The sequence below is a fragment of the Colossoma macropomum genome, unplaced genomic scaffold, assembly GCF_904425465.1.
Source record: "Colossoma macropomum unplaced genomic scaffold, Colossoma_macropomum, whole genome shotgun sequence".
Lineage (NCBI taxonomy): Eukaryota > Metazoa > Chordata > Actinopteri > Characiformes > Serrasalmidae > Colossoma > Colossoma macropomum.
In genome coordinates, this window is record NW_023494804.1 from 33,965,354 (window position 1) to 33,991,355 (window position 26,002).

At 38.9% G+C, this 26,002-nt stretch overlaps 1 protein-coding gene across 2 annotated transcripts in view; it reads left to right on the forward strand.

Moving 5' to 3' along the window:
- hlcs (holocarboxylase synthetase (biotin-(proprionyl-CoA-carboxylase (ATP-hydrolysing)) ligase)) overlaps positions 1–26,002 on the forward strand; it is a 53,071-nt gene extending 27,069 nt beyond the window's left edge. For both annotated transcript variants that reach the window (XM_036594933.1, XM_036594934.1), the window contains 5 exons: positions 16,510–16,577; positions 18,852–19,012; positions 22,600–22,714; positions 22,859–23,072; positions 24,209–26,002. In XM_036594933.1, coding sequence (XP_036450826.1) covers positions 16,510–16,577; positions 18,852–19,012; positions 22,600–22,714; positions 22,859–23,072; positions 24,209–24,380 — 730 coding nt within the window. In that variant the 3' untranslated portion in view covers positions 24,381–26,002. The remainder of the gene's footprint in view (positions 1–16,509; positions 16,578–18,851; positions 19,013–22,599; positions 22,715–22,858; positions 23,073–24,208) is intronic.

Below are 26,002 nucleotides of genomic sequence, written 5' to 3' on the forward strand. Positions count from 1 at the left end.
AAATCAGAATCAACCTTAAAAATTCATGATCAGTGCCTCCTCTGTAGTAATTATTATTATTAGAATTTATTACAGTGGATTTTTGACTACTTCTACTTTGACCAAATGTGACCACTCATTGAATATACATAATAAATAATGTTTAGTAAAGTATGAATGAATTTTTTAGCCTTCAAATCAAATTCAAACACAAGTCAAAAGATAAAATATGCTGTATTTTTTTATTGTCTGTAATTCACTGCTGTATAAATAGTTCCTCTAAATTTGTCTATTTAGTACATTGAATAAATGATTTAGTTGTATCTAAAATCTGCGCTGAATCATAATTCAGTCTTCTTCAGCCACCATCTGAGTTTCTGTCTTCATTATAACCAAAGCCCAACTTATCTTAACCACAGTTAGGTCCAGTTTATTTGCTTCTGGCCCTTTAATGTGTGAGGTGTAGAGATGGCATGATGGCACTTTTTCTGTTTGGATACTGATATTGAAACATTGATGATGAGCCGATACTGATCTTATATTGATTCTTTAAAAACTCTTAAGCTTTAAAATGAACTTTTTTCAGTTGGTGATGATCTGAAAACAGCTCAAACTACTTAGCCATTCTACCCGCCCGCAGGAAGAAAACCACAGCTAACATACTAGATTCATTAATTCAGATTCATTCAGACTAGATTTGTTGTTGTTTTTCCCCTCAGATATCCAGTCCAGCATTTTCTGCTGATATCTGATAAGTACCTGGTGTCAGCATTGGTGGGCAGTACGCAGTAGTATATACCTACTGGTAGTGCAGGTACTTCATAACTGTACTTAAGGACTTTTTCAGGTACTCTACTGCACATCTGTACTTCCATTTTTTCTTCTTCTTTTCCTCCAGTACATTTCATAGTAAAATATCCTACGTTTTACGCCACTACTTTCTGTGAGAAAGTGTAAAGGTAGATTTTAGCTAAATTAATAGCTTATTTGTAAAGCATATTTTATACTCGAAGGCAGTTCAGTGTTTTTTACATAAATATAAGCAAGAATAACATCAAAATGAAAAATAAAGACAAAGTGCCTAAGAATGGAAAAGAGGAAAAAATAAAAATGTTAAGTAGCATAAAGAAGTGAAACAAAGTACATAAAAGCAATACAAATAAATAAACAAATAAATAAATAAGCTAAAAATAAAGGCAAAGGGTGCAAGTGTTAATAAAAATAGTTTAGCAAAGGTAAAATGCTAGCTTAATAAGAGTAAAGTGCAAGTCTTTGAGCTCAGTTATGAGCGCATGAAAAAAGAAATGTTTTTTAAAATTGCTACACATCTAAAATTGATTTATAGACACTTTAAAATCTATTTGGTAACTACGTGGAAGCCAGTTAAAAGATTTTAGAGCAGAAATAATGTGCTCCGTTATCCAGGTCCTGGTTAAAACTCCTGCAGCAGTGTCCGAATGAGCTGTAGCTGTTTAATGGTCTTTTTTGGAAGTCCATTTAAGAGGCCATTACAGCAGTCCCCACTGCTGGAGATAAAAGCATAGATGAGCTTCTCAAGGTCTTGTAGGACCAAACACCAAACCTTTGAATCTGGCTGTATTTTTGAGATGGTAGGAGGATGTTTTGGTGATTGCTTTGATATGGCTAGAAAAAGTGAGAAGATGTCTGGCTTTGTCTTGTAAATATATATTTTATATTGCATATCGCAAACAAAACCTTATTTCCATTTTTGTTGTTTTTCAGATTTTCACATAATTTGAAAGTACCTTTGGTCCTTTATATTGTGTGTTAATTTCATGATGAATGGACTAAAAGAAATGGCCCAAAATTACTTGGGGGGGGGGGGAGAGTCTGGTTCCATTGACTTACATTAAAAGTAGAGTATGTTTTTTACCCTCTCCTGTATAGTTCACATATGGAGATATGAGGTTTTGATCTGACAACAGCGATATGACTCAAATAAAACAATCATAGAGCACCATTCACTAAATTCTCCCCTAAATACTGAATTTCCAGTCACAGCAACTGTAACTAGGCCCAGATTTAAAGAAAATGCTGCAACATTGTGCAGTTTATCAAACCAGATGCCCGATATCTAAGGAGTTTGGATGGGGACTGAATTTTACCCATTTCCTGAACCGAAGACACGAGGAGAATGTAGGCTTGTTAGAATATCTCTATAAACTAAGTCCACACTCGCGCACATACACGCCACAAATAGAGCACTTATTCTTTTACATCAGTAATATTTTATCAGGGGTTTCTTTACTTTCACTCAAGTCCTGGATTTGTGTACTTTGTCCATCACTGGTCAGTCAAATTGGGGCGTCTCTAGTGAGGTGTTTATGCGTTAAGCGGGCTACACGCTCACGAACACATAAATGCACACCAATATAATGATACTTTTCCTGTTCTGGTAAATTTGATACTTATGCCTAAAGGTCTTTACTTTTGTATGTGCAACTCTCTCTCTCTGTCTCTCTCTCTCTGTCTCTCTCTCTCTCTTTCCAGAGAGAAAGTAACGTAAAGAAAATGTTTTCCGTTCACCTGAAGCCGTATCGAGTTTAACGTCACTCACCGAAGTTCGGAATTTTGAGATATTATAATCACATAACGGCACATAATGATTTATTTCCTCTGCAAATTATTATTTTCTTGGCTTTTAAAGCAGCGCAGGTTATGCAAGCTCCTCACGCGAGGTTGCTGTGCTGGCTGCATGCATATCAGTGTTGGAAGCATAAGCAGGCCAGTCAAACACCTTCCTCTTCTTCTTCCTCCTCCTCCTCCTCCTCCTCATCCAGAGTAATTAACACACACATACACCCACACGCATGCTGCAGACTGAGGCACCGCTGTGGACCCTCGTAGCTGCAATCAGCGCTTGTTTTAACAGCGAATCCCAAATCCAAACGGACACCGCGCGGAATTAGACTCGTTTCCTGTGAAAAACACCAATGCTGTGTTAGAAGTGAGGAGGGGGAGAAAAAAAAGGAAAAGGATCACAGTTACTAAAGCAGCAGGTTTGTACATAAAGCAAAAGTGGTCCAATTGACCTTGCATGCTCTAGGGCCAATTATCTGAAATTGTAAGCAGATGCTATGAGCCCTTATTTCATATTCTTGGACCATCTGGCGCTGTGGCGCAGGAATAGAGTTTACATGTCCGCCAAGCAGAGGAGTAGAGCAGAGGCCGAGGTCAGGCAGAGAGAAGAGGGGCTTGCTCGCAGACATGATTTTTTTTCGCCACAGTCATATCAAAACCTCGAGAAATGTTCATTTTTTACACCATTTGAAAATACATGCTGTCTTTTGTGTTGTGAACATTTTGTGACAAACAGACCAAAAGAAATGGCCCAAAATGACTTGGACTAAAGTTATATTAAGGTACAGTGAAGCTGATGTTTTTCAGTCCTCTGATTAAAAGTTACCATATTAGAGACATAAAGTTTTCTGATTGTGACGATTTCTCACTTTATAAAATGCAATTTTTCTTCTCTTATAAATTCTGTGACGGATCGCAGTACACTGCAGGAAGCACTGGGGGCGATATGGCCTTGGTTGCACCACCTAACAAGAAATTGCTCACGGCAAAGTGAGAAGAAACCACAGAAGACTTGACCCCTGGTCAAACGTTTTGTTGATTTTCTAAGTAAAAATAAGTTAACACATCCTCTACAGAGAACACACTTCAATTTGGCATTTTAATAAATTTTTTATTCATTTATTACTTAAGAATAAAATATGTTGGGGTGGAAAAAAAGCATAAAATATAAAATGTGCCATTTTCTCCAATATGTTAAAATGTGTGTGTTCTCTGTAGAGGATGTGTTCATTTATTTTCTTAGAAAATCAATGAAACATGTAATTTGACCAGGAGTGCCCAAACCTTTGCATACTACAGTAGATTAATTAATTAATTGAATAGTATTCGATGAATGATATCAGAATCATATCGGTATCGAGAGATATTTGCTTGGGATAGGTGTTTAGATTTGACGGATATTTTTAATGGATATGTAAAGATGTATTTGTTGTTCTCTGGCAACGCTGAGCTGCTGTGCTGAAAACCTGCATTTTATTAATTTTACTGCATTAATACCTCAAGAAATAAGTGTTATGTTTCTCTGAAGTGATAATCCAGACAGTTCTTCTCCTAATTTCGACATTTTCAGCTTCAGCAGATATGTAAGTCATGCACCGGCCTCAGTTTTGCTACCAGTGCGTCTCTATAATTTCAGTAGTTTTCTTTACATGAAGTGTTTACACCACGTGATCTTAAGGAAAAACAAAGAGCAGCTAGTATATTTGTGCTGTTAATAAATATGTAGAGTGATATAAAATATTGCGTATAAAAGATGCTAAAGGTGCTAAAGTTAATAAGAATCAGGCCGAAATATTAGACCTGTTTTAAAATTTCACTGCTTTTTAATGCTTTTAGTTTTGGGTGCTGCTTGTTCTTTATCGCTTTAGGCTCAGCTGAATGAGGCATTTCTGAAGACTAAGCTTTCACGAGAGACAGAATGTGTCCTGCTTGATTCAGTAATGGAGGACAATTCTGATTGATCAGCTTCAAGCTGCTGTTTGAAAATGATAATTTGCCCTCCTCTTCAGGAAACAGGATTATTCCAATTAATCACATTTCCAGATTAGAGCTCTTCTATTGATCATCACATTTATGCCAGCCACTGATCAATACTAATATGCTTATGCTAATAAAAGAAAATCCACTTTTAAAGATGCGCATTGATGCCAGCAATCGGCTACAACGTGCCCTTTTTCTGTGATTTGCTGCTCGTCACTGCAGAAGTGTGCTGGTAATCTGTAAAGGTTTCATAACATTTTATATATATATTTTTTGTTTTAATAAAGGATAGTTGCTATACAATCATATGCTAAGGCTTGGGCAGCCCTGGTTAAATGATTGTTGATGTTCTAAGTGAAAATAAGTGAACACGTCCTGTAAAGAGAACACACGTCTGCACATTTTAATGCACAATTATTGTTTTTGCTGAATCTTAACATTTTGGGAAAGAATTACAACATGTGCAAAGGTTATGGCACCTGTTTTTTTTAGATTGTTTCCATATATGTTAACCTTTTCAACTCCTTGAGACCACCGCTGGTTTCAAAACGCTTCTTCATAACTTTCATATTTCATAAGCTACATTCAAAAGGTGGGGGTCGTATGAGAGCTGTAACTGTCTTCCTTCCAGTCAAATAGATGGGTGATGTAATTTTAAACCCTTATAATAAAAGAAGCTGAACTCACTATTTTTTTTGTCTACTGAAAGTCGACCCATTTTTCCACAAATCTGGGCTATAAACTATAAACAGATGGCGTCTCTTCAGTGATCTGCTCTGTACAAATTATTTTTATAAAATAATACAAAGAGCATCTAAGACTTTTGGCTTTCAGCAGTAAATTGTAAGCATATAGCAATATGTGTGATCATAAAACACATGTTTTATGATCACACACATTGGAGATCACACCTTTTTGGAGCTTTTACAAAAAGTAAATAACTAAATAAAATAAAAATTTACATTTATTTCATGTAGTTACTGAATAATTTGCCGTACGATTTGGTCATGGAAATTCAGATGGACAAACCAAAATATACCCTGGTGAATAAGAGGGCCCAGCAAATCAATAGAAATTACACACTGAAGTTAGCAGAACAATGTCATATTTAAGCTTGCTGTAGAGGACGTGTTAACTTATTTTCACGTAGAAAATCAACAAAGTGGATTTGAGTGGGAGTACACAAACATTTGCATATGACTGAAATAGTAAAAAAGATAATCAACATGGTTCATTCAAGATAATCAACATGGTTCTCTTGATACGTGACAATGTTTTGGCTAATTGGTGTACATTGCTACATTAAGCTAAGGGTTTAGAACCTTTTATACCCCTTTTAAATCTACCACTTTGGAGATACCAGGTTTTGTAATGACAGCGACAAATAGTTGCAGCTGTAGTGTTCTGGTAGATTTCTGCAGAGAGGCCATGACCTGCCCTGTGCTGTCTGACAGTCTGAACGTCTTCATCTGAGCGTTCTGATATGGAGTGAAGACTAAAGGCAGTTTTAGCAGGGTGTTAGGGTAGAGACCCGGCCAGCCAAATCCTGCTTTTGTGTGTGTGTGTGTGTCTCTGATCTCTCTGATGGTGGCCGTGTGTTCTCTGACCCCCCCCACCCCTCCTTCGGTCTCTGAGTAAGTGACCCTTTAGGCTCAGCGGCCTGTGATCTGCATTCTCACAGGCACAGAAAGAGCTCTCTGCTGTGAAAGCTCTGTGTCTCTCCTCCTTGCCGTTCTCTCTCTTTCAGCCCTTTGTGTTTCTTTGTGGTGAGCGGGTTGTAATCAGTAGCACTACAATGATGCAGGCAGGAGAGGCTTCCAGAGACCCCTGCCCTTCAGGAGGCCCGCCTGCTGCTCTTTCCCTGGTCAGTGGGGCAACCCTGCGGTCTCCCACATATGCCGGACACAGCAGACTGGGTCATGAACGCGGCGTTAAATGTTTTAATGTTCGCAGTTCCTTCCGCCAAATTATAGTTCCTTAATGAGCAGCTTGTTGCTACGTCAGAGTAACGAACTCCGCCCACTCGCTGCAGAGTCTGCTGTAAGCCTCGCCTCTTGAAGTTCAGACTGAGCCATAAAACTGCCGCAATATGAAGTTTAGCTCAGTTTTGTCAAGTTTTGCCAGATCAGTATTAATGTTGTTTTGTTCCAGCCAGTCTGTAAAGCATCTTACAGCCCATTTAGTTTGGCGAATGGTGTTGGGTTCATTTCTTGCTGATTCCAGGTTGTTTAGCTGTTCTTCTGTCACAGCTGCCGACTGAAAAGCTGCTCAGTGGTGATGACAGTTTGGGAATTTAGTGTTGTCTCATCTTCAGAGTCAATTGTCGGTCAAATGTGATCTTAGAAGTGTCCATTTTCTGTTTGTGACAAAGTTAGAAGTAAAAACGTTCACACGGCTTGAGCGTCTCCTACAGCTGTCAAAGTTGTTGCTTAGCAACGGCGTCTCAGCAGAGTGATACAGTGTTTGTGAAAAAACGTGATGTTATGGCAAAATAACAGAACAGTTAGAACGCTGTTCAACCAATCAGCTTGCGTGGCCGGAACTAAATAATGCTCTATAACGTTATAATATTTTTTATATATATATATATATATATATATATATATATATATATACACACAGTAATTCTGACGGATTGCAGTATGTTACAGGAAGTGTCGGGGGCGATATGGCCTGCATGTTTTGCAGCTTTGTAGAGAAGATACTGCTTGTAGTGCAGATGGGACTTTGAATGGCGGTGGTGCCACGAAACAGCAGAAGGCGTGATCGTTCTTCTAGTAGATAAAACAGTTGTAGAAATAAATTGTTAGGCCTGTTTCATACAAACTTTCTCAATGGCTGCTACAGCCAGCACACACTGGCTATTCACACATCTGCATTGTGGACCCTACAGCAAGAATGCTCTACTACTAGCCTTTATCCAATCTGGTAAATAGTCAAATCAGTTACTTTGCCCAAAAAAATTCCATTATCTTCATGCATAAAAGGGTCCTTCAACTCCTAATAGTGGAATCCTTTTTGGAGCTTTATAAAGGAATTTTTAAGATATTTACAAAACCAGAAACAACTGGTTTTCCATCATAGAGAAGAACAGCTTGACCATGCAGAGGACGATGCATGCAACTGGTTCTTTGACTGCTCATGGTTCTATATAGAACCATTGCCTTTACTAAAGAATGCTTGGACTTTAGGCTTTAGTGGAGACGAACTAGACTATTCCACTTCCACTGTCCTGCTGTAGATTCTGGTTAGATATTTGAAGGGTCGTCTTCAGGCCTTTTGAACTAATCCAGATTCCTGCTGTTTAGAGCGTTCATAAAACATAAAGGCAAATCTGCTCATATTTCCATATGTGGTCACATGTCTAGAGCCTATGTGGGGGAAGAGCTGGAGGGTTTGACATGCTGCTCGAATTTTGATCCACAGGACTTACACGGTACATTACACCTCAGCAAAATGTACAAATGTATGGCTTCAGACTAGATTACATGCTGTACTGGGTTACATTGCCTCCCAGAAGTTTGATGGAATGTCCCAGGAAACGTACAGTGAGAGTACACTGTACATCTAGTTTTGGACCTGATTCGATTGGTTGGTTGGTTGATTTTTATCAGACCATTTTAATAGCTTTAAAACAGACAGCACTTCTCACACCTGAGGAACAGAAATAGTGGAGAGATACAGTCCGTTGTGGGCCGTTGATTGATTTCCCTCTCAGTGCAGACTTTTATATGAGCGAAGTGGCTCTGCCTACTGTGCTGAAGCAGGCAGGCCCTGTACCTTCTCACTGTCTTGTCTGTAGTGTGGATACTTGGTAGTTAAGCGGCAGGTCAGATCGGGCAGCTGGGAGGGTCCCACAGAGCCAATGAGGATTAAAGCAGCACTTTTTTTTTCCTCTCCTGCCAAGAGAAAGTGGCTGACTGGCTGCAACGGCAGCGTTTGATACGTTGCTCTTGCAGCGAAACTCGCCCATTGTCAGCATCTAATTGCTAATTGTGGGCCTTTTTTTTCCTCCCTCCATCTCCCTTTTGTAGGCGTTATTGAGAATTTTTCTAATGCATTTTGGGTTCCTCAGCCACGGCCGCCCCCTGAGCCGCTCAGTGGATGTGCTTTCAAAATGAGATTAACTTCGGAGGAATGCATTAGACTGGCTGCTGCAAAGCTCACAGACTTGAGCTCTGGCTTATTATAGATTGCCCACTTCAGCCCCTCGCACCCTCTCTCTCTCTCTCTCTCTCTCTGTGTCACTCTCTCACCCGCCTTGCACCGCTGCACCCCCACAGCTCTTATTGACGGTGCCTCTTTGAGCCCATAAGAGCATTACTGTGTTTAGGAGAGAGATGTTTGGGCTGATCTGAGCCAGATCTCATATTTGTGTAGCAGAAATTAATTTGATGCTGCTTTGCATGCTAATCTGTCAAAGATTCATTTAAACCGGACAAAGACACAGAAAGAGAGATATAAAGGGTGAGAGACACAGTCCTCTTATGGAGGCTTATTCTCATTGCCACTTATTTCCAACACCATCACTACTTCTTTATCGTTTTCTCTTTGTATGACTTCAAATTTTCTCCAGATTTTCTGGCGCACAGTTCATAATGCTGTTGTGGCCTTTTTAGATTTTTTTTTTACCAGTTTTTTTTTTTTAAATGTAATGACAAAAAAGAAAAAAAAAATTTTTTAATAGCAAATGAATTTATAGACTTGGTAAAAAAAAATAAATAATAACGTAATAAAATATTTGCCTGTGTTAGTAAAAAAAAAACATTTTAGCCTTGAAATAACTTTAATGTCTCTGATTTTGCTCTTAAATTACAGAAATGTATATTGTTTTCTTTTCTTTTGTCTACATTGATACAGTACAGTGCTCATGCTTTCCACACTTCTGACACCTATCTGTTCATACATTCAGTCATTCACACAGAATTGCCAGCCTCTCACACACACACACATGCGCGCGCGCACACACGCACAGCTGTATCATACACTCCCTTAGGTGTGCTCAATTTAGCCTCGGCACAAGTGCAGCGGTGCGGCAGGCTGAGAGGTCGTGGCTGCCTCTCCTCGCCCTGTTAGCTGCTGATGTTCTTATTAAAAGTTCATTTGTTTGGCTGAAGGAGTGCGGAGCGCCGTCTGGGCCTCGCATCCGCCCTCGCTGCTTCTTGATTTGTAAAGCAGCAGCGCTCGTCACGATCTGCCGCTCAGGGTTCTCTGGTGGTCCTGCCAAACAGTGCAAGCGCTCAATTATCCGCAGCGCTCGGGCTGCCTGCCTAACCGGCCTCCACCGCCTCGGGGTCAGGATCCTACCGGCTGCACCCCGCTCACAGGCACAGCGACCGGCTCTCTGTGTGTCTGTCTGTCTGTCTGTTTGTCTGACTGACTGACTGTTTGTCTTTCTTTGTCTGTCTTCTGGTTCAGGTCTTTTACCAAACGGTGTTTTTATGTAACCTGACGACAGACGCTTACTGTGTTTTTTGATTTTTAAAACGTTTGTTCAGACTGTGGATCGTTTGTCACTCATTATTGCTGGTGATTACAGTACTGATGTTGCAGAAGGCTGCAAAATGCAGATGAGCTACCTGACCAATTATAGATCCTAACGACCGTTTCTGTGGATGTTTTGATTAATCAAAGTATTAATTTATTCCAACAACAAACAATTATTCTGGTTGAATTGTCAAGATTTGGATGTTATTTAGCTTTTGTAAATCTTAAAAATGAAACTTTATTTTTTAAATAAATTTTTATTTAACCACTCATAAAATGCATTAATCCATATTGAGTTTTTAGCACAGAATATATTTGTGTGTGTGTGTATATATATATATATATATATATATATATATATATATATATATATATATATATATATGTATGTATATATATATATATATATATATATATATATATGTATATATATATATATGTATGTTCTTTTTTTATTAATTTGTTCATAATTCACTTTGAATATGTAATTTGGGTAACAGGGTCATAAGTATCACTGAAGATAAAAGAATATGTTGAATGTGTGACCTGTGGAATATTCCAGCTGTTTCATAGGGGTGAACATGTCCGTGTAACAGGGTTGACTGAATCTTGTGGAGCACTAAATTATCTAAATTAACTAAATTATAACCTGTAATGAATGACTAATGAAAAATGATGTTTCAAGCGTATGTGATTCACACATTAATGCAAAAATAATGTGATTTTTTAAAGTATTTTAATGACTGTAATGTGAGGTTACAGTGATCTGGTGTAGGCAAAAGTGCTGTAGATAGGTTTTATTAAGTTATTTATCAGAAATATGCTCATAGGTTGTTGTGAAAGACTAAGTTTAAAATGTTGTATATCTTTACTTTAAATACATATTTGTAAATTGCTTCTGCGCCCCATCTGAATTACCCAAATAATGCAAGCCAATCTTTAACCTTGACATTATTAATTCACCAGTGTGTTTTTCAATATAAAATATGTTGCAAAGCAATTACAGTATCGCTGCTGTCGGAAGAAAGACTCATATCTCCATTTTTGTCGTTTTTGAGTTTTTGACATAATTTGAAAATGCCTGTTGACTTTTACATTGTGTGTAAATTTCATGATGAATGGACCAAAAGAAACGGCCCAAAATCTCTTGTAAAAAAGTCTGGTTCCATTGACTTACATTAAAAGTAAAGAAGGTTTTTTCCTTCTCCTGTAAAGTTACCATTTTGGAGATACGAGGTTTTCTTCAGACACCAGCGATATGCAGAAATATGATCACAATTACTGGCCAATTTTGTCCATATGGTGCCGTCCTAATATTTGTATTGTTCTTTTTGTAATGCTCTTGTTCGTTGAGAAGCTCGGTGGCATAAGTGATGATAAAACTGATGTCTTTCTTCCATTCTGGTCCACATCTTTTATTAAACACGCAAAACTGGAATCCTGTTGAATAATGCTGTAATGTTTTTATAGCGTTCTCCCTCGGCCCTCATCAGCGGTCGGTTATGAGCCGGCCTGAGTCTAGCGCACCTTCGTTTCTCTCCTGTTCGATTGATATTCAAAAACATTTAAAGGATTTTTCGGAAATCAGCCCATGTGCCAGAAGTGGCTCAAGGATTTTTTGACGTTCCTGCCGCCCACGTTTCGTGTTTTTGTTGTTTTTTCCTCGTGATGGCAGCACGTGATGGCGGTTTCTTGGCTGTTAGGCTCTTACAATGTGTCCACTTCAATTAGCGGGAGTTTGAGGGAAGAAATTCCTGAGTCTACAAATTAGCATTTGGTTTCCTGCGCCTTTTTGCCTCAGCCACTTCAGAATCTGTGTTTCTCATAGATACCTATTTGTCTACGATGGCGGCTAAATGAAGTAATAATATGAGGTATAATTCCAAGGACGCGGTTAAATGTTCCTTTGCTATTCAAATAAGCCTTACCGAACTGTTTCTGTAAGCAATAACATCATTTTCCCTCCAAACCAGACTGTTTCCTTTGTATGTCTGGCCCTTTTTTTTCATAGGTCTGATGCGAGGAGAGTGGAATTAAGAGTCCACGCAGTACTTATTGTACGTATTGCCAAGCCAGCTGATGTTTCAGCGTCGTTGCTTCTCAATGTAGGTCTGTCAACCGCTGGTGTTCCTTTTACATTCCACACAGATAAAGATCTCTGCTCTAATAGAGTTGCCACCCCAGCCTCCTGTTCACGGCGACTGTTTGGCCTAGGAATTTAGCGGATTACGGGAGCGCAGTTCAAAGTCTCTCTGTATAACACTGTCTCTTTGCATCAGAAAGCCCTGAATCACTGCGCTGTGTCTCAGCCTCCGGGGCTTTGGCCAAGAAGATTGAGCTTCTCCCCGGTTAAGCTCTTGTGCAAATTTATTTTCGGTAAATGACAGATTGCACCAAGATTCCCTCCAGATTCCTGAGCATGTAGCATCCAGTCAACCTGGAAAGAGACAGAATTCTGGGTCTATTAAAGAGGGAATTCATGGCTCTAGAAGCAGCTGTACAAACTGATAATATCATTTCGGTTTTGGGGCAGACTGTCCGACGTCAGTTACAGTACCGTGCAAAAATGTAGGCATCTAAAAACATCAGGCATCTGGGCAATAAGTGTGTTTATGCATGTACAAACAGCATAAAACATTAGAGTAACATTAAAAAACATTAATGCAGTAAAACAAATGTCTTGTTTTCAAAAAAAGAAATGGGTAACCTAATCTTAGGAGATTAAGGAGAAGAAAAAAGTTTGGTTCTGGATTTGTCCTAGACCTAGTAGAAATCCTAGGATTTCTTAAATTCCATCAGCAGCACCTGATTTTGTTTAATAAAGTACTGATCCAACAAACCAGTTGTTAGAAGACAACTACAAATAATGGGCTTCCATCGAGGAGAGGTCTGAAAATGGTTAAGCGAACAAATTAGCATGCATAAAATCTCTACTTATTTTATTAATACTGTTTGTATTGATTCAATTATTTTTTTCGGAGAAAATATATTTTTTTTTAATCTATTGAAATCTATTTTTCTTAGATGCCTAAAACTGTATCATACTGCATAGAGGTGGCAGTATGGCAGTGATGTAATGTCATGACAACTCAGATTTTCACAATAACACAGTTTGTCATGATATATTTTTCTGACATCTGATAAATTGGAAAGACAAAATAGTGCCGTGTTCAGAAAATACTCTCAAAAACTGTGAATACAATAATTTGTGTTCAGCATTTCACACAATGCACTAAATCCAGTTAAACAGGACTATTTATGCTCTTTTTGTAACGTGCAGTTGCGAAGTGTTTTCAAGCACTGACAGTGTCCACGATATGCTCAAAAAGAGAATATTGTGACGTAATTCATCACAATAATGATAAATGTTCATTATCATATTGCCCAGCCCTGGTATTTGTTAGTATGTTTAAAAGTAGTACATACACAAGTGCTTTAAGTGAGACTATGTGATACAGTTTATCTGGTGATAGGTCTGTGGCACAAGACAAAGCTGACATTCTGCTTGCGTCGTCCATCAGTGCCTTTTTTACAGGTTGCACAAATAAAAACAAGCCCTCTGCATAACAGTGGCAACATAACGCCTTGAAAGAACTACAGGAAAAGGCATATTTTTGGCTTTGTTTGAATTTCCAAACTACTGTCTATTTGTATCGTCCCGTGCCAGTCTCTGTGTGTGAGGTCAGATTCCAAAATTTTGGTGAGAAACTTCTGACACTGCTAGAACTTCATATCATGGCCTCAGAGGATTTACCTGCCTACTGGGGGACGCATGACCTTACACTTTCTGAGACCACTGATATAAAGAATTCTTACTGGGTGTGTTGCAGCATGTCTTCAGTTGTAAAAAGTATATACATTGTACATACAGTACATTGACAAAAATCCCATTCACCCCAATGAGAAACTGTAACAGTGTTTGTTTAGTTTTAGTTTGTAATATTAAAGGTTTCCTAAACAAATTTCCATTTCTTTTTTGAAATAAAGAAGTTTATAGTAATGCAAGTTTCGAAAAATACTATTCACTACACAGTCAGTACGGTCTATATATTGAAACTATGCTGCAAGAACAGCCTTTTGAGAGCCACCAAGTTACATCTGTCTACCTGTTCAGGCTAGTGCAGTTTAGCCCTACCCACTCATACCGAAGCTCTTTGCAGTGTTTCAGTTCTGATTGCTTTTGAGTGAGACACAATGGAGGACAGCCAATCAGAACGGAGATCATTTATCTTATATATTTCTTAAAGGCACAGTAACCAAAACAGCCTGTTGAATTCTAAGGGGTAAGAAGAGGTTGGAAAATGGTCATGTAAAAAACATATTATGGCTATTTTTGGTACATGAAGTGGAATTCAAGGGCAAAAATAAAATACAAGAAAAATGTGGGATATGGGCCCTTTAAGTTTCCTCTTTAGTGCTACACTATGAAGCTGAACTACAGTCCACTTCATAATTACTGAAACCCCTGGTAAAGGCCATGAAAAATGACTTTATTATGATAAAGTAGCTCAAGCTCACACTAAACATATGAGAGAAATCCTTAAATTGAAGTAAATTTAGTTTAAAACAAAACTAACAAAAAGAAAACAATTGCAGCAAATAGAATGTGAATCATATGCATTTTTAAAAATGCTTTTATTGAGATGTGTTGGGTCTTATGAAAACAAAAGTTTTAATGTTTTACTGGTGCTATTATACCTTTAGAGGGCAGTGCTGAGTTATGTTTGTTTATTTGAGCTCAGGCTGTTTCTATCCTCAGTTGGGAGCTAGTGTCAAAGCCAGGATCAGTCAGCCGATTTCGCCTTTTGAGGCTTGTACTTCAGTAGCCGCATACAATGAAGGAAAAAGGCAGCCTGTTAACTGCAGTCGTTTGTATGTCAGGTGTTTGTCAGCTGAAATATCATGATGATGGCAGGTTTAGGTTGATGGGGACTGCAAAAACAGCAGACCATGAAAAATATGTTCATCACTTTGGGAGATTAGTAATTATTATTAGTAATTAGTATTATTGAAATCGAACACTTTCTATTTTTACTCAATTAAATTTCCAGGAGAAAAAAACACCTTTAATACATTAATACATAACTTACGTTTTCATTTAGAACTTCTAAGTACAACCAAGAGATTCTTCTCTTTTTCTCTTGCAAGTCACTTGAGTTCTTGAACATTTCAGTCTTTTTTTTATTAGAACATCCAACCAGGTTCTTATCATTGTAAAATGAAACTTCCCATCTTAACCCTTTAATGTGCTCACCGGGAAAAAAGCAATGGATTTTTTTTTTGTGTGTTTTTATTTGTTTGGGACAATAATAAAAACAATTGGTGTTTTTTTTTGTTGTTGTTTTTTTTTGTTGTTGTTTTTTTGACCCCACTATTTTTTAAATATTCATGTCTACCAAACAACAAGGCATATATAGTGACTCAAAATGGTTGAGCAGAACATTAAGGGGTTCATTTGCTTTTATGTGAGGCCTAGGACCACTGATAAGTCTCTGAATCAGACCACCGAACAAAGGAATCTTTAAATTTATTTCTTAAAACATTTACTTTTTACTTTTAATATATGAGTATGTTTAAATGTATGTTTCAAAACACTTTTTGACTTTCATTCAAATGTATTTTTGGCTCCACTTTTCCATGAACAGGCCAAAACCATGTTAGACATTGCATATTCCAAAACAGCAACTGTTCTGCAGTGAGAAGGAAAAGGAAAGATTCCCTAATTGACACCTCAGCTGTATATAGTGGCTAATATTTATCCCTGACTCATAAAACAGGTCTTAACTAGAGACACTTCTGGCTATTGTTTAATAGAAATTAACCCAGAACGAACAGGTACTGCACTGTATACATGATGTGGATACATTTTTCTGAAACCAGTGTTATTGTACTGCTTCTTGAGGCCCTTGCAGGCTTTCTGCCCGTATTGACCGTGTGTCTAAACTCATTGCAGCATCTGGCAGAATAATTATCTGTTTGTTCAGCAATTAGAGCGAGATTGACACCTGAGTGTCACCTTGCTGTGTGTGGCCTGAGGAAGTGTGTGTGCTCGAGTGACATGGGGTCAAGTGGGCGGTTGTTTACTTTGGTGGGGGGTGTTATCTGATGGGTGCGATGGGGAAGGAGCCCTCTGATGGGGGTCAAAGTTCAATTAAAGTCCAGCGGCTCGAGAGCCCGGCAGCGCTGAGCTGTCAGCTCACTTGTCAGTGAGAGTGAGTGAGAAGGAGAGAGACGTGTGCAGCCTGGAGCTGTGAAAGCAACTCAACACCATTTTTATTTTTTTCTGTTTTTGATTTTTGGTATTTTTAGAAGATTTTTGCATTGTGCACTGTTTCCTTGTGGCTTATGATAGAAAAACCGATGTTACTCTGTACTGAAAACTGTGTTCTTAGTCAAATATTGTAGCGAGACCAGCAGTATGTGATGTGATTTTACATTATTTCTCTCTCCCTCTCTCTACAGATTGATGTTGAAGTTGCCAGAGGACATGGGGTTAATTGCCGTAGCAGCTCGGCAGACTAAGGGAAAAGGTCAGCGATCATTAATTAACATACAGCCAACATGCACAAACTACTCGTTGCACTTTTAAAATGCACGAAGTGGAGGAAAACAGCGTCTGGAAAGGAAATATAGGATATAAGATACTTTTGAAGTCAAACAAAGAAAATAGCAAAAGAAGCCTGGAACGGTTGGCTTTAGATATGCTTATACAACGCAACTAAGTATGAAAATGCACAACCATATCAAAGTATAAAAGGAAAATCCCTGGCAAGTGTAAGCATGGGTGGAGAAAGGTTTTCAGAGCACTGCAAAAAAAATCATTACTAAATGATACTAAATTTTGGCAAGTAAAAATCACCTTAAAAGGCCCGTATTGTGGAAAACTTAAAAATATTTTTTAATTTAATGCTAATAATTCATCGTAATTAATAACCAGTCATTTCTGTTACTGTTAAGCTTTGGTACTTTGAGCTGTCACCAGTATAAAAAGTGCTCTATGAATGAAGTTATTAATTATTTTTATTGTTTTTATTGTTGTTGTTGTTGATGTCGTTGGCAAAATTCAATCCAAATATGAGAACTAAGCTGCAAAAACAGCCTGTTTTGAATGAATTGTTTCTGTGATGTCACAAAAAACCCAACATTTACATATACCTACCTATTCAGGCTTCAGCAGTTGTAAGGAGTTTTTCAGCCCAGACTGCTGTTTGAATGATGTGTAATAGATGTTTAGTGTTTGTAGCTAGTTAAAGAGCACTGCACGTACCAAATTCGCAGATTAGTGACAACAGCGTTATGAATATTTGTTTTTGGATGGGTAGAGAACGACATACTCTGCTCTATCTATTTTATGTGTCTTCCAGGTACGTCCTTCAACCATAGCTGGAGCTACAAATTCAAACATTGGCGTGCAGATGAAGGCAGATAGATGAACGGTTGCTAAGCAGTGATTGGAGGGCTGAGCTTGGTGGAGAGTGTAAAGATTGGACTGGCCATAATACAGTGACGACACTCACATGAAACAAGCCAAATTTCATCATCTTGAAAAATGCAGCATAACAAATATTCTGTCCCTGTTTTGGGTGGGCCTGTGATCAATTATCGTGGTGTTGAGGTGGTCCTTGCCGCTCTAAAGAAGAACAAGCGATGGCAATAAACTCACGTGTACTGAAGCAGTGCTGTATCTGTTGAAGAAACCGACTCAAAGTGGGAATAGTTGGAACTTTCGCTGTTTGTTCTGACCTTTTTTGTTGTCTTTCGGAAGGATTAAGAAGTGATCCATGTTTAAACGGCTTATAAAATAAGAAAAAAATAAGCCCTGTGACAATCTCATGATATTATTGAATATATATGTTTAGTGACAGACTGAATCAGCATTTTACGGTGTCAATCTTTTGATTAAGAGTATCAGCAGTCCACTGTGTGCTCTCAGTGAAATGTATACCTAGGTACATTGTGCACCTGTCTGCACATCTTGTGGGAAGTTGAAAAGATTTATGAACTGGTAGTTTAATTAAATGTATATACTTTCTATGAAAAGGCTAATCAGCGTTTTCAGGTGGTGCTAACGGGGTGCAACGATTTGAACCCCCCTGGTGCCATGCTGCAGTAACACTGACGTGGTGGTGGTGTGTTAGTGTGTGTTGCACTGGTCTGAGTGGATCAGACACAGCAGTGCTGCTGGAGTTTTTTTGTCCACTCACTGTCCACTCACTGTCCACTCTATTAGACACTCCTACCTTGTCAGTCCACCTTGTAGATGTAAAGTCAGAGACGGTAGCTCATCTGCTGCTGCACAGTTTGTGTTGGTCATCCTCTAGTCCTTCATCAGTGGTCACAGGACGCTGCCCACGAGACGCTGTTGGCTGGATCTTTTTGGTTGGTGGACTATTCTCAGTCCAACAGTGACACTGAGGTGTTTAAAAACTCCAGCAGCACTGCTGTGTCTGATCCACTCAGACCAGCGCAACACACACTAACACACCACCACCACATCAGTGTCACTGCAGTGCTGAGAATGATCCACCACCCAAATAGTACCTGCTCTGTGAGGGTCCATGGGGGTCCTGACCACTGAAGAACAGGGTAAAAGGGGGCTAACAAAGTATGCAGAGAAACAGATGGACTACAGTCTGTAACTGTAGAACTACAAAGTGCACCTATATAGTAAGTGGAGCTGATAAAATGGACAATGAGCGTAGAAACAAGGAGGTGGTCATAATGTTTTGCCTGATCGGTGTATTTCCATGCATGTCTGTTTCAAGTGTTATTGCTGTTTAACAAGCTTGTTAACTGTATTGCAGGGCGTGGGGGAAATGCATGGTTGAGTCCGCTGGGCTGTGCCATGTTCACGCTGCATCTCCAGGTGGACATCAGCTCACGACTTGGACAGAGAATCCCCTTCCTACAACACCTTGCTGCTCTTGCTATGGTGGAGGCTGTACGCACACTGCCTGGATACGAGGTACTCTATCCGACTGTCCAGTAGAGCTGGGTGACGTAATCGAAAATTGCTGATGCTTGAGAAGTAACCTGATGCTAAACATTAACAGCCAATAGTTGGCCATGTTGAGAAAGAGAAGCTTACTAGGTCTAAATTCATTTTAAACAGCTTGACAAATATTACATAATATTTTCACATTTCTGTGTGTTAATAGTAACAATGTATATCTAGACTCACCAGCCACTTTATTAGGTACACCATTCTAATACTGGGTAGGACCTCCCATTGCTCTCAGAACAGCTCAAAGTCCTTGTGGCATGAATTCACCAAGGTTCTGGAAACATTCCTTACAGGTTCAGGTCCATGCTGACATGATTGCGTCACGTAAGTGCTGCAGATTTCTCAGCTGGACATTCATGCAGAAAATCTCACATTCTCCCACAGCCCAAAGATTTTCTATTGGATTCAGATCTAAAGACTGGGAAGATCACTTAAGTACACTGAACTCATTATCATGTTCACAGAACCAGTCTGAGATGCTTTATGATGAGATGCATAATCATGCCTCATCAAATAATCATTAGAAGAAGGGTAAATTGTGGCCATAAAGGGGTGCGGGTGGTCAGCGATACTCAGAAAGGCTATGGCATTCAAAGGATGCTAGACTGGTATTAGGGGGTCCAGTGTCTGCCATGAAAACATTCCCTACATTGTTACACACCATCACCAACAAATTCTCACTCATGTGACAGCACAAATCAAGATTCATCAGACCAAGCAACAGTTTTTTAGTGAGCCAGTTTCAGATTCCTGTTCTTGGCTGACAGGAGTGGAGCCTGATGTGGTCTCCTGCTGTTGTAGCCCATCCACCTCAAGGTTTGACGTGTTGTGCATGCAGAGGTGCTTTTTCTGATCACCGCTGTTGGAAAGAGTGGTAACTGAGTTACTATAGTCCTCCTTCCAGGTAGAACAGGTCTAGCCATTCTCCTGTGACTTCTCTCATTATGAAGGTGCACTTCTACACACAGAACTGCCACTCACTGGCTGTGTTTACATGCAAAGATTTTTGCCAATCCGATTGAATACATTCCGATTACAGATTAAGACTGAGGTGTTTATATGCTCACTTTACTCAACAGTCTGATGGAAAATCTCTGTTTACATGCTCACTACAAGTAATCCGATCCAAATTGACGCGCATGCGTAGAGTAGCACGTAGTGTAGATGTTACCATGACAACAAGCATCAGTTGGCGCATTTGTGTTTTTTATTGCTTTAAAATGATGTCAGACTCAGGAAAACGTCCTTCACATGTCCTTATTAAAGAAGGCAGAGAGGAAGACGTCGTGTTCTGAGACACATAAGCTGGACGTCCGTCCCACCGCCGTCTTTTGAAGATCAGAGCATAAACTTCGTCTCCTCTGCGGAGCAGTTTCTGCTCCGCCATGTTGAACGTTATAAACTTTCACTATGACGCGACGAACATTATCAGAACGGACTTAAACTTTCCGATAGGGAATGTAATCAGATACAGACGTTTACATGGTTATTTTTCTTCTATTTAATCAGACAGAAATTGTGTTCTGAATGGTCTCAATCGGAGTAGTCTACTCTGATTGTGGTGTTTACATGGACGTATTCTGTTCTGATTGAGATATTAGTCGGACTGTTAATGGATTATTAGGCTGCATGTAAACATGGCTACTCACTTGTTGTGTTTTGTGCACCGTTCAATGTAAATTGTACATATTTTTTTAACCACAAAACTATTGCAATACTAATATCGCCCAGCACTACTGCCCAGGCTAGGGGAATATACATACACATACACAATGAAACCTATGGCCCCCAGGGTTTCATAAGCAGGTGCTGCTGTCTATTTTACTAATCAGACATGTCACAGTCAACTACAGCACAGTGTTTGAGACCTTGCAGTGGCCCACACACACATACACACACACACTTGCATACAATCAGGTGCTGTGTGTGTGTACGCCGGCGTGTTTGATTGGAACCGTGCTCGGGTGACGGATGTATTTGTGCCGCTGTGCTGCTGAAGCGTATCGTATGGGGTGTGCGGAGTGTGCGTGTTCTGCAAGCTCTCATACATTATCCTGCATTGGACTGTGTGAGTGAGCACCGATGGTGCAGGAAGTATTGTGGTATGTGGGAGGAATAACAGGCAGTGTTTGAGTTAACATTTCCTTTCCCAAACGGCACGATCTAAACAGATTTCAGATCTAAACAGATTTCAGATCTAAACAGATCTAAGATCGATTTCTGTTTAAGATGTTAATATTACAGAAATAAGAAAGATACTGTATGCATATGCAGGTGTTTTTAGAAGTGCTCTCTACACGAGACGCCCATAAAAAAACCTGTTTGTCGGCTCTGTTTGTTAAAGTAATTGCTAATGTTATGTTCATGTAGGATAAGTTAGAAAATCACTGATTTGCTGAGGCATTTCTTATTTTTCACTGATTAGTGATGGTATTAAAAGTGCAAAGATGCTTCCTGAGCTCCAGTAAGAAGTAAAAGTAATACTAGTCAAGCGGCCAAGAAGCCGTTACTAAGAAATGGAAATAGACAAAGAAGGAAGAAAAGTTGCAGATCAAACAAAAAAAAAAAGCTGATGGTGATTTCATAAAAATGGGCTGACCACCAATTGAGTCCAGACCTCAACGTCATTGAATGTGTTTGGTAATACTTGGATTGTGAGAAGCAGAAAAAGCAACCAACTTCTAAGACTGAACTTTGGAGGTGTTGGAAAAATGTCCCTGTAAATTTAATAAAATAATGGAAGCTGTAATAAAAGCAAAGAATGTAAACACTAGATTGCAAAAAAATTTATATTTTGTTGAGGCTTCTATGTAATTTTACATTAAATATGTGGTACATTTTCTGCTTGTCCCAAAACACAAAAATGAGCACTTGTACTTAATAGCCGTTTTGATTGGAAATGAAATAAATGAAGGTCTCTGACTTAAGCACAGTACTGTTTGTGTGGATGTTGAGATCATGCAGCCCAACCAATCCAATGTGGAACAGCGTTGCTACACATACGTATTTACACCGATCAGGCATAACATTGACCACCTCCTCATTTCTACGCTCATTGTCCATTTTATCAGCTCCACTTACTATATAGGTGCCCTTTGTAGTTCTACAGTTACAGACTGTAGTCCATCTGTTTCTCTGCATACTTTGTTAGCCCCCTGTTACCCTGTTCTTCAGTGGTCAGGACCCCCATGGACCCTCACAGAGCAGGTACTATTTGGGTGGTGGATCATTCTCAGCACTACAGTGACACTGACGTGGTGGTGTGTTAGTGAGTGTTGCGCTGGTCTAAGTGGATCAGACACAGCAGTGCTGCTGGAGTTTTTAAACACTGTGTCCACTCACACACCACCTCCACGTCAGTGTTACTGCGGTGCTGAGAATGATCCACCACCCAAATAGTACCTGCTCTGTGAGGGTCCATGGGGGTCCTGACCACTGAAGAATAATGTTATGCCTGATCGGTGTATGTAGCAACAGTGTGTTCAAATGGAGCAATCACAGGAGTTGCTTTAGTTTTAATGTAAGCATGTGTGAATTTTTTTCTTTAGGACATTGACCTGAGAGTGAAATGGCCCAATGATATTTACTACGGTAACCTGATGAAGCTCGGAGGAGTGCTAGTCAACTCGACTGTAATGGGATCCACCTTCCATCTCCTCATTGGTAATGCTCTTCTCTGCCTCTACATCATTCAAAATCAAAACAACCCTTCAGGGTCTTTTTGGTCGACTGGTGTTTCTTGTGAACAGGGTTGTTAAATTAGCAGTAACTCCTCTCCTGTCCCTCTTTCTCTGTCCTGTCCTGTAGGTTGTGGATTAAATGTGAGCAACAGTAACCCCACCATCTGCATAAATGACCTGGTGGTGCAACAGAACTGGGAGCGGGGTGGCAGTCTGAAGCCCCTGAGCTCGGCTCAGCTCATCGCTCGCTCGGTCACTCTGCTGGAGCAGCTCATCTCCCAGTTCCAGCAGCAGGGGCCTCAGGCTGTACTGCCCCTCTACTACAAGAGATGGGTACACGGGTGAGTTCACTATTAACCTCTCAGAACTGTGCTTTTGTATTATGTACACTCTACAAGCTTGTTGTACTGAATTTAGAATAAGACTGAAGACATCAAGTGAAATAACACATGCGGAATTACATTAATGAGACCATACAAAAATTCTCAGTTATATTTTAAATTATTGGAAGTATCATTTTCGGCTTGTTGTCAGCTTTACACACTATTGACGTTCCCATAAGCAGCTTTGTTAGGAACCATTTGCATTTCTTTCCAACAGTCTTAAAGATGTTCAGTCATGTGCAAAAGTTTGAGCACCTCTGATCAAATTATGTTGATATTTTTAAGTGAAAATGAATAAACACATCATCTACAGAAACACTTAAATATAAAAACGTAAAATATAAAACATGCCATAATTTTTGCACCGGCCACATTTTATGTTTTTTTTTTTCCCCTCAATATGTTAAATTAACCTACAGTAACAGTAATTGTCCTTTAAAATGTGCAGAAGTGTGTTTTCTGTAAAGTATGTTTGCTTATTTTCACTTAGAAAAATAAAAATGTCATTTGACTAAAGGTGCCAAAACTTTTGCATACGACTGTGTATATTTAAAGGCTACTATATGCTGTGGCTGCTGAATTATAACTTAAAATTAAATAATCATTTTCATTTTTCATAATTAATGCATGAACATTAAATTAAATAGTGCACTGCTTATATATATATATATATATATATATATATATATATATATATATATATATATTATACTGTCCACATATTATACATTGCATGCTCAGTCAAACAAAAAGACTTAAATTTACTTACATCTAACAAGGTAACGTGCAATTTTCACATTAACCCAAACTACTTATTTGAATATTCAATTAGAAAATGTATTACTAAAATGAATTCAGAAGTCCATAGAAATAACCCCGCCCCCTGCTCAAATAAACCCCGCCCATGCCTAGTAACTTTACCATCTTACCTGACTGAGTCAGGCTGTACTTTGCTGATCCAGTTTAGCATAATTTGTCATCCTGAAGTAGATACCCAAGAGTTAAGATGAATAATTAGGTGGTTTCGCATTATGTGTAACGTATTTGTGAGCGTTAGTGTCTGCGTGTGTGTTAACGTGGTGTGATGTTTGCAGTGGCACGCAGGTGCGCTTGTGGAGTGAGGATGGTCCAGAGGCTGAAGTTGTCGGGCTGGATGATCATGGCTTCCTGCAAGTGCGCTCTCGCGAGCAGGGTCTCGTCTCAGTCCAGCCGGACGGAAACTCTTTTGACATGCTGAGGAACCTCATCGTCACCAAGCACAACTAGACTCTCGACATGAAGATGACAGCACAGACTTAGCGCAGCTACATCCGATGTCATATCAAAACCTCATAACTACTTTTTTGGTTATTTGTTTTTCATTTTTCCACCACTTGAAAAGACCAGCTGCCCTTTACATTGAGTGACCGTTTCATGACGAATGCACCAGTAAAAATGGTCCAACATCACTTTGCATATAATCTGATACAATTACTGTACATTAATAATGCTAGTAATGTAAGTTTTCTTTGCTTTTCCTGTCTAGTTACCATTTTTTGGAGATACAAGGTTTTGTTATGACTGTGATGATATACAGGGAACATTTAAACACTTAAGAAGATCAGGAAAGTTACAGAGATCTTCTCTGAGAACTCAACAGTTGGTTCTGCCCTGCATTTAACAGTTATGTCTAGATTTTGCTTTCCAAAACTCAGCTTATTTCTTTGTTTTGTTTAATGAAAGGACTTTTGATTGAGTCCTGGGCTTTCTAAGAACTTTGTAGCACCTTTTTTGCAGACTTCTGAAAGATTTGTAGCCTACAGTTGCTCAAGATGTGCTTTGCTTTCTGCCTTTGGGGAATTTCACAGTGTTGAGATTAATTGATGGTGAATTCAGATTTTGTTTGAGAGATTAGGAATGGATTATAGTTAAGCTTATGCTGTTGGATTTGTTTATAAGCTTTTATGTTGTCATTTTTGTTTAGCAAATCTCACTTCTTACATACTTGAACTTGGATTTAAGGAATTTCTATTACATTATCGCTTAACATGCACATACGTCTAGTAAACTTGCGTAGTGGGTGGGCTGATCTGTTGACAGATTTGTGCAGAGAATAAGATCATCCTGAGTTCAGCACTTAACACATTTTTTTGCTTTGCTTTAATTCCTTAGGCTACAAATATGACATTTGACTGAATAACCACTTATGTTCATCATAAAAAGTACAGCTTTTTAAAAACAATTTGCAAGACTGTCTATACCAGCATGCTGCAATACATGGTGATCCGAAAGTGCATGTTTGCTCTGAAAAACTTGCAAAAGCATACGAAGTCCGCCTCCATTTAGTCGTGCTTGTTGCTGCAGACATCCTACTTTGACAAAAAATAGAGCAGCAATAAAGAACTACTCATAATGATGGTTCTACTGGACAGACTTAGAATTTATTTGGGACCTTTATTTTATAATATGTCTGTAAATGTTTCTGTAAGGTTGCAGCAGAGCACATAAGTAATGTAAGTCTTGTTATACTGTGTCCTAATACAGGGTTTTTTAAAGTATCAAAAACAATAGACTACAGTGTTTTACTTTAAGCCTTATATTTAATCTGTAAAGTGTCGATAGTTTGTGATTATTCGACTGCAGTTTGTAACTTCACACGAGCATGCGTACCCTTTATAGATCTGAACTGAGGCTATAGTTGGTGTGTCTGCATTAACGATTATTTTTTCAAGGTGATTTATATATTTTGGTTCTCACATCAGCATAAAAACATAAGAAATGACTTCATATTTTGTAATAATTAACAGTTTGTATACAGATGTTAATTATTTATTCTCTATGTCGTCCCAGTGTTACATAGAGTGGCTTTAAATTCAAATAAAAAAGTACTGACTGAATCTTCCCTTGTA